Here is a 21,371-nt window from a genome sequence, read left to right as displayed (position 1 = left end):
CAAAATTCATCCTTTTAAAGTATATAATTCAATCTCAATTTTTGAAGGATAGTTTTGCTGGGAAAAGAGTTCTAGGTTATTTTCTGTCATCACATGGAAAGTGATTTTCATTTTTGCTGAAGAGAAATCAATTTTCTGTTCAAATGTTGCACAACGATGTATTTTGGTATGGATTTCTTTTTATCTATCCTGCTCAGAATTTGTTTGGTTTCTTGAATCTGAAGATTCATGTCTTTGATTCTGGAGGAAACATCTGAGCTGTTATCTTTTTAAGTATAAATTCTGCCTCAGTTTCTCCTCTTTCTGGAACTAGATTTCTGTTAGAATCACTGTGTCTTCTGTGTCTTTTAACTTCTCTTATTTTCCACCTGTTTTCTTTATCTCTCTGTGTATGCATTTGTTATGTCAGAAACCATGAAGGATCTTAGATTTTGTCCTGTTTTTAAACTAGTAAGTTACCTTGTCATAGTTTTTTATACACACGTATATACACATTTATATATGTGCTGACAAGACCCAAGACCCCTGGATCAGAGATATAGACAATTTATTACAGCAAAAACAGCCAGCAATATCTTACATCAGTTTCTTGTGCCCTGATTCCCACAGGGTGAGGTAATAAAGACTAGGTGATACCTGTACGTACATGCAGTTTAGTGCATCACAGGAAAGGAACTCCAAAACCCAGAGACTCTGAGCACTGGATTGCTGACACATATGCACATCCTTCCTTCCAGAGAGATTACTTGTTACCTTAGGGTGTAGGCAGATCTACCCTGGGGTGAGATGGGGAGGGTGTCTTAAGGCTTATTACCCTGAAATGTAAGGAGATATCTCAAGGGAGAGAAAGGAGAGGGCTTTGTCTTTATTACTGTGGGATGTCTCTTGGGACGTCTGACTCCAGATCTCTCTGGAGGGACATGCTATCTCTAGCTGCCAAAGACTTAACATGTCCTTTGCTCAAAAGGCTTGGACCAGGTAAGAAGGTGAGAAATCCCTGGAGATGGATCTTGGACACTTTTTTCTGATTTTCCCTCCCATTTACTAATATCTCTTTAGTTGTGTATAGTGTATTGGTAAATCCATTCATTGAATTCTTAGTTTTGGTTATTGTATTTTTCATTTTTAGAAGTCCTTTTGGCAAGATCATTTTTATAGTTTTCTGTTTACTGCAGTTATTTCCAAGCTTGTCTTTGATTTTTCTAAACATAATAAGTTTAGTTGCCTTACACTTTTATGCCTGTTCGACCATTTCTATTACTGCAAGGTCTCATTCCTGGTGCCTTGTTTCCTTGTGTGCTTGGCTATTTTTGTCTGTGTTTGCTACACATTGTCTTGAAAAATTATTTATGGAAATTATTTAAGCCCTAAAATAAATATATATTTCTCCAGAGACGTTTTTGCATTTGCTTCTGCCAGGTACTTTGGAGCTAGGATCACTTCAATCTAAATTAATGACTTGAAGTTTTAAGAAATTATGCAGGTGTAAAAATTGATTTGAAAATATTCTTGGGTTTGTGATCTCAGGGTCTTTCCCACATAGCCCCTCTCAATTGGTAACTTCTATTCACTTACAAACACCAGCAATAGAAGTGGGATTTAAGGGACTCCTGGGTGGCTCAGCGGTTGAGCACCTGCCCTTGGCTTCAGGGCGTGATCCGCGGTCTCAGGATCAAGTCCCACATCGGGCTCCCTGCCTGGAGCCTGCTTCTCCCTCTGCCTATGTCTCTGCCTCTTTCTCTCTGTGTGTCTTTCATGAATTAAAAAAAAAAAAAAAAAAGAAGTGGGATTTAATATTAGTTTACCTTTTCCCAAATGATAAGGCCGTTGGGGTTGCCGATTTTATAGGGGGACTTTCCCCCCTGGTTAGGCCTAACTTTCATTCTGTCTTTTCCCTCCAAGGCTATCAAAATTGATATCCAGATTCTCAGGATTTAGACATCTGTCTTAGGACAAAAGCAGTTTCAGTGCTCTCCTTAACTCTCTAGTTGTCCGCTTTGATTTAGGTTTTGGCCTGTTAGGGGCACCTAAGTGGCTCAGCAAGCGGTTGAGCATCTGCCTTCAGCTCAGGACATGATCCTGGATCCAGGGATAGAGTCCCGCATCGGGCTCCCCACAAGGAGCCTGCTTCTTCTGTCTATGTCTCTGCCTCTCTCTGTGTGTCTCTCATGAAAAATAAAATCTTTAAAAGAAAGTTTTAAAGATTTTGGCCTGACAATTTTTTTTTTTACTTTTAATCAGGGATTTGATGTATTTAATAATTATTTTTTTACTCAACAATAATCTAGAGCAACTATCAACAAATCTTTTCTAAAAAGAGCCAGATAGTAAACATTTTAGGCTTTGCAGACCAGATAGTCTCTGCCATAACTACGCAACTATGGTGTTAAAGCAGCTAGCTATAGGTAGTATGTGAACAAATAAGCATAGTTGTATTTCAGGAAAACATTGCTTACAAAACCTGGCTGCAGGCCAGATTTGGCCTGTTTGTCGTAGTTTGCCAGCTCCTGATCTAGAGTATATTGCTTACTGAACATCCCAGTAACACTTGTTAAATACTGATTATTTTCCCTATTTTGTTATGTTTTTCTCATCACACATTAAACATTACGTTTTAGAGACCAGGTTTTTCTTTTTTAAAGATGAGTACCATGCCTTTTAAATTACCGTCACATTTAACATAATTTTATTTCTAATGCTGGTTCCAGCCCCAATATTGTTTAGTATTCTTGTGCTTTTGACAAAAGAACTTTAGAAGCATTTTTGTTGAGTTTTGTATTCTTGTGGTGTTTTAATTGGAATTTTGTTAAACTCTTGAATTAATTTATGAAAGACTGCTATCTTAATGACATTTAAAGCTTTCATTGAAGAATATGAAATATTTGTCTATTTTTCCAATTTTTCTTTATTTCTCCTAGTAATATTTGGTCATTTTTTTTATATCATGAAGATGTATATCTTTTGTTAGGTTAATTGGTAGTTTAATACTTTTCATTGCTATTGTTAACTGAATGCTTTTTAAAATTTGGATTTTCTAGTTAGCTATTACCACTACACAAGAATACACTTGCCTTCTGTGGATTTATATTTATCTTTTATTTAACCACTTTGCTGAAGTTTTAATTATCTATTGTTATGACTGATTTTCTTTGGATTGTGTTGGTATATAATCATATTGTCTACATGTAATGATATTCTCATCTCTTCTAGTATTTTCCTTTTTGAATATTTTCACATTGGCAAATATGTGAAAATGTGAGAGTGAAAATAAGAGAACACCCTTGGTTTTTGGCCCTATTTTTAATGGATTCATCCCTACTGTAAAATATATTATAATGGGCCTTGGTTTCAATTTCTAATTCTGTGTTTCAGTCTACCTATTAGAAATGATTTGAGTTTTATCAGCTGGCTTTTCAAAAATGCATTGGTAGTACATAGTGTATTATTCTATGTATATGAATGAAGTTCAAGAATAGGCAAAACTAATCACTGGTGATAGAGTCAAGTAGTGGTTATATCTAGGATATATTAACTGGGAAAGAAAACAAGAAAGCATACTGAGGTGTTACTGATATTCTATATTATAATTGAATGTTATTTATATAATTGAATATATAAGTAAAACTGTATTGGGATCCCTGGGTGGCGCAGCGGTTTGGCGCCTGCCTTTGGCCCAGGGCGCGATCCTGGAGACCCGGGATCGAATCCCACATCGGGCTCCCGGTGCATGGAGCCTGCTTCTCCCTCTGCCTGTGTCTCTGCCTGTCTCTCTCTCTCTCTGTGACTATAATACATAAATAATAAATAAAAAAAAAACTGTATTGAGAGGTACATTTAAGATCAATGCACTTTACTACATGTATCTTTTACCCCAATAGAAATATATTTTTAGAATCTATGGATCTGATCATACTATTATTAAGTAAACTGTTAAGATGACGTGTTAATAGTTTTACTTAATATTAAACAGCTTTATATTTCTGGCATAAGCCATAGTTGATCACAGTTATTCTTTTGAGTGGCACCTGGGTGGTACAGTTGGTTAAGCACTTGACTCTTGGTTTCAGTTCAGGCTGTGATCTCAGGATCATGAGACTGAACACTGCATTGGGCTCCATGCTTAGAGCTGAGTCTGTTTGAGTTTCCCTCTCCCTCTCTCTCTCCCCTTACCTCCCACCCCATGCATGTGTGCACTCTCTCATTCTCCCTTTCTCTCTCTCTCTCAGATGAATAAGTAAATAAGTCTTTCAAATAAATAAAGTCCTTTGAACCATCCTTTCTATATTCTTTAAAATTGTTTTTTATTCTTTCATTTAATAAGTGTTAATAAAGCGCTAGGTATTTAGAGATGCTGTGGGTTATAAAACCAATAGTGGCCCAATCTGCATAGTACTCAAAATCTAGTAGAAGAAATAACCAATCAAGTAATTACAAAAGTGAATGTAGAGTTACAACTGTGATAAGAGCTGCAATTAAGAGGTATTTATTATCATAAAAGTGTATTATAGAGGAGTTATTCTTTATCAAACACAGATATCTATATACTTGTTGTCTCCCAGATAACATTCCAAACACTTCACAAATACTGATTTGCTCAAATTCACGTAACAACCACTTGAGGTTGGGGGGGCATTGTATAGATGAGTAATCTGAGGGACAGAGAGGTTAAATGGCAGTGTCCAAGGGCACTTAGCTAATAAATGGCAGAGCCAGGATACAAACCCATGTACTTTGGCTCAGAACCCATGCTTTTAACCTCCTCCCTAAATACGGGTTTTCCTTAAGGAAGTAATGATTCAGATGACATACTGAAGGATGAGTAGGAGTAAACTGTGTCAAGAGGGTCTGATAGAAGGCTCCTGTTTCAAAAAGGAGCATGTAGTCAACTATGTCATATATTAAGAGGTCAGAAAAGAGAAGGGTCAAAAAAGGCTATTGGATTAAGTAATATAGGGATCGTTAGTGGCCCTAGTAAGGGTTTAGCTTTGTGGTCAGGATAGAACCCAGATTTATATGAGGAAAAGATGATTGAGGGTTGGGAAATGGAGAGTGAAGGTAAGTCTTTCAAGAAGTTTGGCTTTAGGGGCGCCTAGGTGGCTCAGTCGTGTAAGTGTCTGACTCTTCAGCTCAGGCCATGATCTCAGAGTCGTGGGATGGAGTCCCACATTGGGCTTTACACTTGGTGCAGAGTCTGCTTGTCCCTCTCCCTCTGCTCCTCCTTTGTGTGTGTGTGTGTGTGTGTGTGTGTGTGTGTGTGTGTACTCTCTCTGAAATAAATAAAATCTTTTTTAAAAGGAGCGCTTGGGTGGCTCAGTTGGTTAAGCAACTGCCTTCAGCTCAGGTCATGATTCAGGGTCCTGGGATCGAGCCCCAGGTTGGGCTCCCTGCTCAGCAAGGAGTCTGCTTCTCCCTCTCTCTGTCCCTTTGCCCCTCTTCCCCTGCTTGTGCACATGCTCGCTCGCTCTCTCTCTTTGATAAAATTAAAAAAAAAAAAAAAAGGTTTGGCTCTACAGGGAAGGAGATACGGACTCATATAGGTTTTATGTTTTGGGGTTTCTTTCCTCAAAGGGAGAGGCTTTCACATGTTTAAAATCTAAAGGGATGCCAGTCAAGAATGGACTAATTATACAAGAAAGAGAAAGATTAGTAATAAATAGAGTAAGGTTTTTGGAAAGGTGAAGGATCTGTAGGGGATCTAAAGTTTCAGGTGGAGAACTTTGTCAAAGAGGGTAGCCTGGCTCCACATAAAGAGGGGGCTTGCAATTTGGCAGAAAAGTGGGGCAGTTTTCTGTGGTGGTTTCCATGTTCTCTGTAATATAGAAAGGAAGTCATCTGTTTGGAGAGAGGAGTAGAAGTTTGAGGAAGTAAAATGAGAGTAAATTGACCAGAGAAATGTACTTTTTCTTGGCAGAGCTGCAGGCCCATTTGAGGTTTGTGAGCATCAACTTAAGTTTCTTTGTACTTATGATATTTTAGAGTCAGTACCATGCTTGTTTTGTACAATGAATTTGTACAATGAATTTGGTGCTTTTTAGAGAAACTTTTTATAGTTCTTTCCATTTTAACTGTTCATTTTGGCTTCCTATTTCTCATATCAATATTGAGTACTTACATTTTTTTAGAAAAGTCTATTTAATTTAGATTTTTCAAGTCAACCATCATGCTTTGATGTTAGTGTTTATATGTTTCTCATTATGTTTTATTTCTTTTTTAATAGTTTACTTTTTTTTTTTTTTTTAAATTTATGATAGTCACACAGAGAGAGAGGCAGAGACACAGGCAGAGGGAGAAGCAGGCACCATGCACCGGGAGCCCGATGTAGGACTTGATCCCGGGTCTCCAGGATCGCGCCCTGGGCCGAAGGCAGGCGCTAAGCCGCTGCGCCACCCAGGGATCCCTGTTTGTCTCTTCATTGTGCTCTAGAAACACCTCTTGGTGTTATCAGTTCCCCTATTTTTTCCTTATTGACTTTTACGCCCTTAATTTTTTTAATTGTTATTCTGTGCTTTTTCTAAGATTATACACATGTGTAGTTCATTTTTTTCCTCTCCTTCAGCTATATTCAAATAAAACAGGTTGTTACCAAAGGCTGTGGTGGGCTCCTGGTGGGACTCAAAACCCCTTGAAACTTATTACAAAATTGTGTTCATTTTTCAGACAGAGGGTCCATTATTTTCATAAGATTGTTAACAGAATCTATGACCCAAAATGCTAAGAACTACTGCCAACTAAGTGTTCAATATATAGTGTTTTAATTATCACTCTTTAAAAATAGTATCATTTTATAATATTGAGATATCAGTTCCAGTTTTATTTAGACCATAGTTTATTTCATTTTTATTTCGTTTTTATTTTCGTTTTTATTTTCCCTATTAATTTGTTTTTATTAATTTGTGCCTCCAACTTGAAACTATGTAGTCTCTACTTTTTAGTATATATTATTTCTTTGACAGTTTTTTTTTTTTATTGCTCATCAACATTTTGGGATTATATTCTCTACTTCTCATTTTATTCCTTCCAAATACCTGCTTAGTTCTGAAATCATAGAAAGCTAATTTTAGAAGGAAACACAGAAATTCTCCAACCCAACCTCCTTACTTTTCCTTACTTTACAAATGAGGGTGCTAGAGAGAGTAAATGAATTCCTCCAAGGTACACCATGAATTTGTGGTAGGATTAACCAAAGAAGCTGGGTTCTTTAATACAGTTCTCATTCCCACTGGTCTTTGCATTTTTACTAAATTGATGCTATGATCTCCTTACAGTTCTGTTTCTTTCCATTATCTCTCCTTGCATTTTTAACAGTTTTAGGTTTATTCGTTTTTTTGCTGTGGTATTTGGGTCATAGAGATTAAGTATAGTTTGGACTTTTTTTTTTTATCATTCTGCAATGATTTTTTATTTATTCCCTTTGCCTTGGGCTCTTTGATATAATATGTAGGTTCTTTCTTTTTTTAGTTCTTAGCAGCTGTTTTAATTTTACTTATTAAATATAACTGGAAGTTAAAAGTCTAAAAGTTGGAGTATTTACTTATTTATTAAGATTTTATTTATTCATTCATGAGAGACACAGAGAGAGAGAGGCAGAGACACAGGCAGAGGGAGAAGCAGGCTCCATTCAGGGAGCCCGACGTGGGACTCAATCCCAGGACTCCAGGATCATGCCCTTGGCTGAAGGCAGCGCTAAACCGCTGAGCCACCAGGGCTGCCTGGAGAATTACTTTACATTTTTACCATGAATTTTAAAAAGAAAGATAATTAAAACCTACATAATAAAAATAGTGGTATGGAAGAACTGTGGGCAAATGGATTTGGTAACCACCTGATAACCCTATAATTAATAAATTTCCCTTTCTTATGAGATGCAGTGGGATTACACATTTTGACAGTTTTGATTTTCATAGTTAAATCACACAGAGATATGCCTCTTCCCAGAAGATAAACTATGCATGACAGTAAATGAAGAAAACATACATTTATGAAATCCTAGTCAGAAGTCTCTCTTCATTTAGAAATTGTGTTTGCATAATGTTTGATTAGAGGAGAAAGTGTTGCTTGTCTCTGGTGCCCTGTCAAGGTGAAGTTGAGGTTTATAAGGTTAAAATTTGCCCTCACTTTTGCCGCAGGAAAGGTAGCTCCTCCCTTTGAACAGTAACCAAGTGAAGCTCACCCCTGAAACCTCTACTTCCAGCAGAAAACTGAAAACAGTACAAGACATACTTGAATGTTAGTTGGCAGTGAATTTCTTTTTTTTTTTTTTTTTTTAATTTATGATAGTCACACACAGAGAGAGAGAGAGAGGCAGAGACACAGGCAGAGGGAGAAACAGGCTCCATGCACCGGGAGCCCGATGTGGGATTCGATCCCGGGTCTCCAGGATCGCGCCCTGGGCTAAAGGCAGGCGCTAAACCGCTGCGCCACCCAGTGATCCCGGCAGTGAATTTCTTAAGAGTAGTCTTTTTGGCTAGTCTGTCCTCATGTCCTAAAGTAGCCATCTTACGACAGCAAAAAGAATAAAAGAAAGGCTTGACCTAGAGAGAAGGTAGTACTACTGATTTTGATAGATCCCAAAATAGTAACTTTAGTCACATTTATTTGAAAGAAAAGGAATTCTGCGTTAAAAAAGAGAGAAAACTTTGCTTTTTCTGCCCTTTGTTTTCCTGCAGTCTTTTTTTAACCTTAACTTTTGTTGTAATAATTCTGCATTTCATAGCAACAGTCATTTTCCCACCAGTGTTTTCAGAACATGTCTAATAGACCTGGTTAACTCAGATGAGCCATTCCTTCCACTAACTTTTTAAATTTTTGTTTATTTTTAAACACTGAAAGAAGTTAACAGGTTATTACAATGTATTTTATTTAACAATCTAAAAGTTCCCAGCCATCAGCAGTTCTGGTACAATTTCAGGTGCATTTGGCATATTCCATGGAGCTGTTAGTATAGCAAACCTTGTAGGTAAAATACATATGTCTTGTTTGTTTGTTTGTTTTAAGTGAGGTAGGGACAGAGGAGGAGAGAGAATCCCAAGCAGGCTCCACACCCAGTGGGGAGCCCCATGCCAGGTGATCTCATAACCCAAGATCATGACCTGCATGGAAATCAAGTCAGATGCCTAAATGACTGAGCCACCCAGGCGCCCCTACACGTACTTTTGATACGTGATACTTTGATCCCATGAAGGGATCTCTCTGAAATTGACCTCAGTAGTCTTGTTCTCAGCAGACTGATTCAGGCCGCACAATGTGGCTTATATTGTTCCAGATGTTAGTACATGTTCTCTTTCCACAATAAGTTCATGACCATCGAAAGACATCAATTTGACATCTATGGTGTCAGGACCTTCACAGCCATTATAGGTTTTCTCTTCTCCACCTCTCATATTCTTAGGAAATTCTGCTTCACTTTCACAGGACCTTTAGTAGTTTCCTGATGTGGGAGGGACATAGAGTCTTCAAGCCACCTGCTTGTGTCTACCTAAATTTATGTTTTTAAAGTCAGTGTTACTATTTGAACATTTTTTTAAAGATTTTTTATTTATTTTAGAAAGTGTGTGGGATCCCTGGGTGGCGCAGCGGTTTGGCGCCTGCCTTTGGCCCAGGGCGCGATCCTGGAGATCCGGGATCGAATCCCATGTCGGGCTCCCGGTGCATGGAGCCTGCTTCTCCCTCTGCCTGTGTCTCTCTCTGCCTCTCTCTCTCTGTGTGACTATGATAAATAAATAAAAATTTTTAAAAAAATTAAAAAAAAAAAAAAAAAAGAAAGTGTGCACACGTGCATGTGCAAGCTGGGGGAGAGGCAGAGAGGGAAAGAAGATTCTGCTGAGCTTGGAGCCCCATCTGTGAACATTTCTTAACACACAGTTTTGGAGATAAGGCTTGAATCTTAAAATGTTAAAACTCCAGGGACACCTGGGTGGTGCAGATGAGCATCTGACTCTTGGTTTGGACTCAGGTCATGATTTTAGGGTTGTGAGATTGAGCCCCCTATCATGTTCCACATCAGTATGAAGGCTGCCTGAGATTCTCTCCCTCTTTTCCCTGCCCCCATTTGCACACAAGAGTGCTCTCTCTCAAATAAATAAATCTTTAAAAAAAAAAAAAACTCCAAAAAGATTACTCTTTGGAGAATGAACAAAAGTTGCTTGGATCTTTTATGCTGAGGATCTTATTAACAGCTATATCTCTCAAGCAGTTGGAAGTAATTCTATTATTACAAATGTGATACTTTTCTTGCTTTGCTAAAGGTAGGACTTTACCTTTTTTTTTTCCTTTTAGGGGTTCCTGGCTGGCTCAATCGGTGGAGCATGTGACTCTTGATCTTGGGGTTGTGAGTTCAAGCCCCATGTTGAGTGCAGAGATTACTTAACTATTTTTTTTCCTTTTCATGTCCTTAGACTACTTCTTAGTGTCACAGCCTGCTTGTTAAATAAAAATCCTCAGTTTCTGGCCTAAACCATTTTTCTTTATTCAAGATACTTTTCAGATAGGACCCCTTTAGTCGTTTATTCTTTGCCATTGTTTTTTTTTTTTAATTTACAAAAACTTGAAGTCTCGTTTACTGGGTATATGTTTTGAATTCCAGCTCTGGATTGTTGTTATTCTCTCATTCTTTTCACTGATTTATTTATTCTTATTTATTCTGTGCTTGGATGTTGTTTTGTGGTTCATTTTGTTTCATTCAGCAAATTTTTTATAACTATTGAATCAGTATTTTGCTTATCACATGGCTTAAGAATGACTTACCCCCTCTTGTAAGTGAGAGAAAATTGTTAATCATTTACCAAAGTATTCTTGTGGGGCAGCCCCAGTGGCTCAGCGGTTTAGTGTTGCCTTTGGCCCAGGGTGGGATCCTGGAGATCCAGGATCAAATCCCATGTCGGGCTCCCTGCATGGAGCCTGCTTCTCCCTCTGCCTGTGTCTCTGCCTCTCTCTCTCTCTCTCCGTCTCTCATGCATAAATAAATACAATCTTTAAAAAAAAAAAAAAAAGTATTCTTATGATTCCACTGGTGAGTCTAATTCAGAAGTTTATTTTATTTAAAGTTTTCTGGGCTCATTGCTCTGTTCCTATTCTTTGGTATTGTGAAACTTTTCACTGATCTCTATTTTCAGTTAATTTTCCTCCATTAATTTTATATCATAGATTTTTGCTGTTAGTGAACAATTTTTTGTGTGTCAAACAATTTAATGTTCTAATGGAATAGGTACAAGGGAGACACCTTTTGCTTCTCAGCACTCACCAACTTCTTAAAGGCAATCCCACTGAAGGATATTGAGTAGAAAATTTGTGTGCTTGCTACCAAGCTCTGGACTATGTCTCTGACTAGAGGATGGTACCCTCTGGGAATAACCAAAGAGTCGTGTAGCTTAAAAGTAGGGAAAGTGCCCCAGGATTAAGGCTGACTGCATGCTATGAATCCATAATGTGTCACTACCGTTATGAAATATTTAATCAAACATTTATCCTATTGAGGTGGTTAAATACATATCATCATGTTTTGGAGTGATGTTGGAAATCTCAGAGTACTATGGCTGATTTTGATCCAAAAATAAATAAGACATGGAAAATTCATAGAAGGATGAGATAAAAACTATAAAATCTTAGAAGGAATGTGGGGAAAAATTAAGTAATGATGCCGTGGACCATTTTGTTCTGCTCAATGTCTTAAGGTTGAAGATCTTGTGCCTCTACCTCTGTGTCAGCAGCTGAGGTTGAAATTCTGAGAGGCAGCAGTGTGACTTCACTCTTTCTCATTTATACTGTGAAGAATTTCCACACTGGACAGATCTTGGAGAGAGCATATTTCAACAAAAGACCAGTCTTTTTTAGAGAGGTGCCTGGGTGGCTCAACTGGTTGAGTTTCTGCCTTTGGGTTGGGTTATGATCCTGGGGTCCTGGGATCGAACCCTGTGTCGGGCTCCCTGCTCAGTGGGGAGTCTGCTTCTCTCTCTCTCTCTCTCTCTCTCTCTCTCTCTCTCTCTGCCTCTGCCCCTCTCCTGCTTGTGTGAGCGCTCTCTATCAAATAAATAAATAAAATCTTTATTTGTTAAAAAAAAAAAAAAGAGGGACAACTGGGTGCCTCAGTGGTTGAGGGTCTACCTTTGGCTCAGGTCATGATCCTAGGGTCCTGGGATCGAGTCCCACAGGGATCCTACTTCTCCCTCTCTCTGCCTATGTCTCTCTCTCTCTGTGTCTCTCATGAATAAATAAATTAAAAATTCTAAAAAAAAAAAAAATCCTTTTAAACTGGATATAAAATGGGGAAGTGCTAGGGTTCCTGGCTGGCTCAGTCAGAGGAGCCTGCGACTCTTGATCTTGGAGCTGTGAATTCAAGCCCCTTGTTAGGACAAAATGGGATTGTGCCTTTGGACACACAGAAACTGGCCTTAATATATTCTCCATGTAAAAAAAATCAGGACTCTTTGGGGGAAATGGCTAATTCTAATTCTGGGGCAGAAAATGCACAATATTAGCCTGGAATATGTATTCATTCCAGATAGTGAGGGAGCTCACAAAGACTAGGGTATGTCAGAAGGACTAAGGAGATTCCCACTAGCCACACATGAAACAATTGGAGAATCAGTAAGGATGAATGATAATTATTGGACTGAAATATGCCTAATACATTTAAGTGACGAGTTTATAATCTGAAAAAAAATTAACCATTGGGGGCTGTTAGAAAATCAAGTCATTGTTTTGAAAATTAATAAATAAAGGAAAGAATCTAACATCCTGACCTTCCTGTGTGAACTGTATTAAACTAGGTAACAAACTAGGTCAGAAGAGACTTCTGTTGATAGAAATATACCAGGTAATGAATACAAAAGGGACGACAGAATTAAAATACATCATTTGAGGAGGTCAACTTCCAGAATGGTAAAGTGAGGACAGTAGGATGTGAGTACAGATGAAACAACATTGGATGTGAGTTGACAATTGTTGACTCTGGGTGACAGGTATGTAGGAGTTCATTACAACCCTTCAGTCAATTTTTTAAATTTTATTTATTATTCATGAAATTATTTATTCATGAAAGACCGAGAGAGAGAGAGGCAGAGACAGAGGCAGAGGGAGAAGCAGGCTCCATGCAGGAAGCCTAATGCAGGGCTCAATCTCGACCCAGGGATCACACCCCAAGCCAAAGACAGAGACACTCAATCACTGAGCCACCCAGGTGTCCCCCTTCCTGTCTATTTTTTAATCATTATTTTGATAACAACTTTACTAAGATATAATTCACATTATCGATATGAATTATTCAATGCTATTAATTAATTAGCTATTTTACCTGAAGCATACTAAAGGGGAAGAAGAGGCAGAAATCATTCCTTCTGGAGAAGGAATTTTCTTCTGTGGAAGAAAATTTGTATCATAATCATCTTCATCAAGCTCAACAAATGGAAAATTTTCAATTGAATATAATTGCATTTCTTCCAAGTTCTTCTTTTCACTACTATCTAAAGTGAAATGATGCCTGGCTGGCTCGGTTGGAGGAGTGTGTGACTCTTGATCCTGGTGTCAAGAGTTCAAGCCCCACATTGAACATAGAGATTACTAAAATAAATAAACTTTTAAAAAAATCAAGTAAAACAGTTGTTAAACAGATTATTTTAATAGTCAATGAGTGGAATATGATTGATATAAAACTTCCTATTTCCATAAACATCTAGTGTTTTTAACCCTTCCTCCTGAGGTACATGGCATAAAATAAAAGTGGGTCTCTGGTAAAGATGGAGTGGGAGAGGAGGTTATAACATTCAGCCTGAATGAGAATTGTTAACTATGCATAGATTCCAGCTATCCCATCTTCCTTCAGCCTCAGGGATTTTAAAGTGGCCGAGACTGTGCATTATCCTGCATAGTAGCTCAGCAATATCACATTTGTCCCACGAGCTCAGCAATATCACATTTGTCCCATATAAATGTGCTTGGTGAAAGTACTCTTTCAGACTGAGACCCTATAATCATGAAGCACGGCATCTTGCTGGCAAAGTGCACTATTCTCATAGGTGAGCCCTTTCTTCTTTGCCTTTCATCTGTTCTTGGGGGTTTTCCATATGCTTTCATCGTTCACTCCCACCTCGCTCCCATCCAGCTTCCATTTACTCTTCCAGCCCAAGCCAGGTCTTGTTTTTCTCTAAACCCTTTACAAATAATCTCTTCTCTTATGTCTATTGTGCTTATTTTAGCTTTGGGGGAAACCAGGTCATTTTGCCATTTAAGTGAGCCTTCACTGAGTTAAAGGCTATATATTTCAGGTATCACCAGATGTTAAAAAAAAAAAAAAAAAAGAAAAATCAAAACAATTTATTGACCCAAAAAAAGTCATTCATCTAGGCACAGTTGAAACAGTGCTCCATGCGTCCCCCTCCAGAAATACTATGATTAATGCAAAGTACTTAACTCCCCTGATCATTCTTTTCCTCCCTGTTTAGGATCATGGCTGCCATTCCCCAGAATAATCTACAGGAGCAACTAGAACGCCATTCAGCCAGAAAACTTAGTAACAAATTAAGTCCTTCCAAACCGAAATCTTCGTAAGTATTTTGGCTGTCATACAAGCACTGACCCAGAGTATTGTATGAATGAAACACTTCTCTTTCAGCACTTTCACTGTGCAGATAAGGAAATGAAGCTGAGGGCTCAGTCATGTCCCTACTTAGCACATTAACGATAGAGCATGTTTTACTAGCTCCAGGTAATAAGTATTCAGTACTTCCGCATTGTTCCTGGCACATATTACTTGCTCAGTTAATATCTGTGGCATGAATGAATAATGAATCTTCCTATAAGTTTGGGCAAATAGGTATTTTCAATATTTTAATACAATTTTATATCTATTCCAACAACAGTTTATAAGGACCCTGCAGCTCTCCAGTTCTTTTCTCTCCTCCAAGCGAGGCTCCAAACTCCTTCTGATGATATTTAGTAATAATTTTTATTCTTTAATATTTCTATTCTGTTTAATAATTTCTAGAACTTTACCAAATTCTAGACACTGATGTGAGTGCTGGACTTTAAAGTTACCATTGAACTTCATGCCACCACGCCCAGCAGACATCCAAGGGACTTTGTCCTTCCGGTTCCAGCATAGCCTGTTCAGTTTTCATCTCTCTTCCCCATAAGAACTTGTACCAAAAAAAAAAAAAAAGAAAAGAAAAGAAAACTTGTACCAGAGAAGCAACTCAACCTCACATTTGAGTCTCTTCTTTTTCTTTTATGCTGTCCCTCTCCTTAATTACAGATGATCCATGTGAGAAATAAAGTAGTGGGAGTGGCCTGGATACTCTCAAAACCAAATAATTAGCTTCTAAGTTGGAAAGATCAGAGCATACAAATTATAATTTTAAGTTACTGTATAAATCTTAAAACCAGAGAGGGAGGGCAGCCCCGGTGGCTCAGCGGTTTGGTGCCGCCTTTGGCCCGGGGTGTGATCCTGGAGACCTGGGATCGAGTCCTGCGTTGGGCTTCCTGCATGGAGCCTGCTTCTCCCTCTGCCTATGTCTCTGCCTCTCTCTGTCTCTGTGTGCCTCTCATGAATAAATAAATAAAATCTTTAAAAAAAACAAACAAACAGGGAGATGGATTCTTTGCTTATCTGTGCTACAGTGAAGGAGTTGCTGTATAAATCGGTAACAGACTTTAGAGTTTTGTATAGTTGGTGGGTTTGCTAAAATTAGTCTAATTCAGGTTTTCAATTATTTTTCAGAGTTTTCACTTTTAAGAAGAAAACATCAGCCAACAATGTGTCTGTCACTAGTGTGTCAGTAGCAAAAACACCTGTGTTAAATGACAAAGATGTTAATGTCACTGAGGCCTTTCCCTTCAGTGAACCTCTGCCCCACGCCACAAGTCAGCAGACAAGGCCCAGTGACCTCAAAAATACTCCAGCAGGACAGCAAACCAGGAGAACTGTTTCAAAACCATTATTGCCAGATTTGTCACTGGTTTCACGAGTTTTATGTAATACCCAGAACACACCGATTGTAAAGAAATCCAGTAATGCTACTTTCAAGAAATTGGAATTTAGCTCTTCATCAGATTCTTTTGTTACCATCAATGATTGGGATGATATGGATGACTTTGATACTTCTGGAAATTCAAAGCTTGTTACACCATGCAAAAATCACTTTGTGAGAGTTAGCACTGCTCAGAAGTCAAAAAAACCTAAGAGAAACTTTTTGAAAGCACAGCTTCCTCAAGCAAATACAGTAAAGGCTGATTTGACTCCATCCTCCTTTGAAAGTAGGCAAGCATGTTTGACTAAAAAACAGAACGACGACTTGGAATGGTTTAGTAATGATGTGATTTGCATTGATGATGACCCCAATCCTGAAGAGCTTATACATGGAGATCCTCAGGAGAGTCATGCTTTAAAAACTCATTTGGAAGAGGAAAGAGGTAAAAATTTTATTTTATCTAATTTCAATATATTGCTTATATTAATTTATTCAAAGCAAGGCCCTGAAACAATAGCAGATAGATACAGCTTTTGTCCTTAGCTCTGTGGAGATACCTGTTGCACAGCGTGTGGCCACTTCTTTGAAGCAGGTTCTACAGATGAAATGAAAATTTTATTCTAGTAATATAATTTTTATATAAACACCAAGCATAGCTCTGTAAGGTCCATAGAGGTTAAATGGTTTCTTAACGGTCTACTGACTGGCTCATGGCAGAAATGGAACATGAAATAAAGCCTTTCCATTATAAGTCCTTTATGGCTTGCTTCCGCCGGATGTGGATGTATGATACGATCTAATTGTGCTATTAAAGTATTACAGATGACACTCAAATCCTTTTCTGTTTAGGTCTCCTAGTTATTAGGTGCCCAGAAGCTCAGCTGGGATTAGCCATGTGTGGAAGTACCCACCTCATGAAATGATTGTAAATGTGAGACTAATACTTCTAAACACCCGAATCCCATCAAGGTTACCACAGGGTGCGAAGGGACAGAAAGGTGATTGATGAGAAGCAAAACTGTAGTCTAATCAATGCATTGCTGTTTATAAAGAGAAAATGGGGTCACAGGTAAGCTGGAAAGCAACCATCGGGCATTGTTATCACACATAGTCAAGAGAAAGACACTGAGTGTGGCAGACTTCAGTAACTAGGAGGCCCTCATAGTCAAGTTAGCAGGGTTGGTACAGTTACACACTCCTATGTCATACTTCACTTACTGAAATATGAGTGAAAAATAGAAAAACAGAAGTGCTGATACTAAGTAGGGGTTTCATAGTTGAACTGGAGAGTCCTGAGAATCCTTCAGCAGATCTTTAGCCTTCTTTCCCGCATCCATTGGTTTTAATCCAGGTGACTCAGTGATGATTTGTGAAGAAGCCCCCAGCATGGACATATGGAAGATGGGCACACATAGAGTGCTGGCATTGGTGTGACTCGCCTGGAGCACCCACTTGAGTGCTTGTGCCCAGCACTTCCTGTCTCAGTAGTGATGAAAGTAACCTGTGCTTGTCAATGATTGTATTTTAGATAGCGAAAAGAAGAACTGGGAAGAAACAGAGTTGCGTTCACTGGAGAAGTCGCCATGTGTAGAGCTTGACGAAGATGATTACGATACAGATTTTGTTCCACCTTCTCCAGAAGTAATTTCTGCCTCTTCTTCCTCTTTAAAGTGTTTTAGGTAAAACAGCAAATTAATAAATGTTACTGAGTATTTCTGGGTTATCTGAAATAATTTTGTTTAGGACACCTGGGTGGCTCAGCAGTTGAGTGCCTTGAGTGCCTCCCTTCAGTCTAGGGCGTGATCCTGGAGTCCCAAAATCAAGTTCCACATCCGGTTCTCTGCATGGAGCCTGTTTCTCCCTCTGCCTGTCTCTCTGTGTGTCTCTCATGAATAAATAAAATCTTAAAAAAAAAAAAGAAGAAAAGAATTTTGTTTAGCCACCTAGTATCATTTCTGTATAGATTTGTTTGATGCTTTTGCAAAGTTTTCTATCCCCATGAAAGCATCAAAAAATCCCTGTTTATACACTTTATTTAATCGGTGGTATAAAGCTGTAAAGTTCTATTATGATTAATTATGTGGGACCTCCAAACAGTTCTACTTAGTTTAATTTGACATGTGAAATATATTCCTAAAAATACAATATATTTTCAAACTCCTACACCTGAAATGACACAAATGAAAAGTCACTTATTTGGGAAGTGATTTAGTTAACATTGTGTCCTTTTCTTTTTACCCTGCAGGATAGAATTGGCCATTATATTTGTCATTCACTAAATTTTAGTAAATCAGTGATGTGGTTGTGGTTAATTGACAGTATTATAGGAAAAAGACATGGTATACATAAGCCATCGATAGCTTAAAATACTAATCAGTCTTACCTCCATCTTTGACCCAATCTAGATCATGGTGCATTTGAGTGGTGGAGTATTTACTGTGAACCAATATTTTTATGAGAAACATGTCCCCCTAGTATACCACCTTAATTAAAGAAGGCAGGCAGGAAGGAGGTATTTGCCTACATAACCTCATTTCTCTGAGATTGTGTTTTAACACGTAGGTTGGCTTGTTTAAAGAGGAGGGAAAGGTCGAAGCATGATTACTATTTGATAAAAAAACTAAAAAACTGTAAGAGCTGTCCTCTTATCCCATCCCATAGAATTTCAGACAACATTATAAAAAGTGAAAGAACTGAACAAGAGTTTATATAGAGTGTAGATTCTAAACCAGATTCCCGTTTAACAACGAAGCAGCCAAGGCCCAGGGAGGAGCAGGGGATTGTCCAGGATGATACAATCAATGGCACGTGGACTAAGATCCAGTGTAGGGTGGGGGTGACTGGGTGACGGGCACTGAGGGGGGCACTTGATGGGATGAGTACTGGGTGTTATTCTATATGTTGGCAAATTGAACACCAATAAAAAAATCAAAAAGAAAAATAAGATCCAGTGTAGGGCTATTTTCTGGACCATACCAATTCCTACTGAACACCTGGGTTTTTCCCTCTGTTTACTAAAAAAGTGTGTTGCACAGACAACCTTGTATCCAGCTTAACAGGATGCTTGGTAGTCTTGCAGTTCCAACAAACCAGACGTTTTCCTTACCCATGTTAGGTTTTGATCCTTCTTCACATGTGTGTGTGATTTTTACATTGTAATCATTTTTACATGTAATCAACATGTAACTTTAATTTTTTATTCTGCTTTTCTCTTACATTATTTTTAGACATTTTTCATACTGCTACATAGTCTTTATTTTTATTCTTTTTAATGGCTACCTAATTTATTGAGTTGTCATACCATGGTTAACTTTACCTAGATTTTTGGCAGTTGGAAAATGTTTATTTCCAAGGTTTCCCCAAAGGTGAAGTCTATCTATATAGTTTCCATTGTGACCTCGAATACATATTTGCATATATTTTAAAACTGAAATAGAATTTTCACAAATGATGCTCTCAGTATGTGCAGTACATACTTAAATTTTCTTTTGTATTTTATCTTGTCTTAAAACACTGGTTGTGACTTCTGGATTAATTTCAGAGGTGTAACGCTCAGGTAATATGTAACAGAAAGGAGAAACGTGTTTTTGTATCTCCTGTGTGCCAAACCTCTTGAGCCAGCCTTCAGAGTCCTCCCATCTTCAGACCCCACATCACCTCTTCAGTTCTATCCCTAGTTATGCTCTTAGGATAACAATAAGCTCCAGTGAGCCAAATGAGACAAACCGACAATCTAGAAAACATTGCTAAAACTATAAGGCCTTTTCTTTAATTATATTATCATTTTTTAAGACTATATAAAGCATAGTTATTCATCACTGTTCAATCTAGTTAGAAGATTGCATTCCAGCCTTAGGCAAGCACAGTTGATACCAAGGAAAGAGAATTATCTTTTTTGTCTCTCCTCACTCAGAGAGACACTTGGTCTGTCATTTTTCCAATACCTGTCATTCAGGGCTTCCTCATATCTCCCTCCTTGGCAAAGCCTGCTCAAGTTACAGAAGATGTTGTCTTTGTCTGGATTTCCATGGTACCCTCTCTCTAACACTTTAGTGCCCATTTGTTACTTTTAAAGTATTTTTTGTATCCAGTCAGACTGACCATGTTTATATGTGTTAATAATTTTTGTATAAAACTATACATTATCAGAGAAGATTGGGTGATGAGTTTTCCAAATTGAGAGGAGAGGGAGACAGAATCCCTCACATGGACCAAGTAGACCACGCCAGGCTCCTGTGAGGAATGTAAGTGATGCCCTGTGACGCCACATGGGGTTACTAAAAGAACATCATTGGAAGGAGAATTGAAAAGATCTCTTGGGGCCAGAAGATGGGAGATTTTGAAGACCTGCCAAAGAGGTTCTAGACTAGAGGAGATTAAAAAAAAAAAAAAAACATGCTTCTCTTATCTGTCTGACCCGTTGTGGGAAAACATGAGAGGAAAAACTATACATTTGATTTAAGTCTCATTTAGTTTTATATTTTTTAATTCACAGTATGTTAAAGGACCTTGATGCCTCTGGCACAGAGGATGGTCCTAGCACATCCGAGGACTTGCCAACACCCAAGGGGATGACAACACAGCAGCCCAATCAAGAGACCAGCACAAACTGTGACGGTACAAAAAGTATTTCGACATAGCACATATTTTAACTACCTAACATTTGGAAACAAAGTACGGTTGTATTTTTAACCTGTGACTGTCCAGTGTAAGATGGCAAATTTGCAGTTCCTCACCTCTAACACAGAACCACCTTTGGCTGCTGGTTAGCTAGCATTTGCTTGAACAACCCAGAAATTTGTGTTCTCGAAAGAGAAATAGTGGAAACACTATTTGTTAGAAAATTATTTCTCACATTGAGCCAGAATTTGCCTTCCTGGAACTTTAATCCTTGTGAGGAAGGTCTAAAGCTCCTAGAAACTTTCTTCCGCCATCCCCCTCCTTTTTTTTTTTTAAGGGCTAAATATCGTTAGGTCTTTTAACTCTTCTCTGTAGATAATGGTTTCTAGACCTTCCATCCTCCTGACTCTTCCTTATTTGTACTCTGGGTTTACATCTTGATGGCCATGCAAAGTTTAATGCTTTTTGTTTGATTTGTTTCCAGTTCATTTTTAGACTTTCTATCAAGTATCTGGTATAAATAGTGCAGCCACACTACTTTGAAAAGGAGCAGCCTCCTTTCCCACTGTGATTTCTACTTCCCTGGGGCTCTGTCAGTCCTGAGATCTATGCCCTTCTATCCTAGAAAGTTTTCCGCTATTTTTTCTTTTTCTTTTTCTTTTTCTTTTTCTTTTTCTTTTTCTTTTTCTTTTTTGTTTTGTTTTCTTTTTCACTCTTCCTGAAACTTCTATTATTTGGATATTAGGCTTCCCTGAGTTATCTTTCATCTTTTCAGCTTCTTGCTTCTCTGCT

General features: G+C 38.2%; 1 protein-coding gene and 1 pseudogene across 3 annotated transcripts in view; one reads left to right on the top strand and one right to left on the bottom strand.

Moving 5' to 3' along the window:
• BLM (BLM RecQ like helicase) overlaps window positions 1–21,371 on the top strand; it is a 94,758-nt gene that overhangs the window by 18,996 nt on the left and 54,391 nt on the right. For 2 of the 3 annotated variants that reach the window (XM_041751025.1, XM_041751026.1), the window contains exons 2-5: window positions 14,436–14,537; window positions 15,710–16,401; window positions 17,488–17,638; window positions 20,455–20,576. In XM_041751025.1, the coding sequence (XP_041606959.1) occupies window positions 14,436–14,537; window positions 15,710–16,401; window positions 17,488–17,638; window positions 20,455–20,576 (1,067 nt within the window). Of the gene's footprint in view, window positions 1–14,435; window positions 14,538–15,709; window positions 16,402–17,487; window positions 17,639–20,454; window positions 20,577–21,371 lie in introns of those variants that run through there. The other variant, XM_041751027.1, reaches the window with a different exon arrangement.
• On the bottom strand, window positions 8,868–9,380 carry LOC121489434 (annotated as a pseudogene).

This window comes from Vulpes lagopus, chromosome 4 (assembly GCF_018345385.1).
Source record: "Vulpes lagopus strain Blue_001 chromosome 4, ASM1834538v1, whole genome shotgun sequence".
NCBI lineage: Eukaryota > Metazoa > Chordata > Mammalia > Carnivora > Canidae > Vulpes > Vulpes lagopus.
The sequence above is the reverse complement of the archived record's forward strand: the minus strand, read 5'-3'. Positions and strand labels throughout refer to the sequence as shown.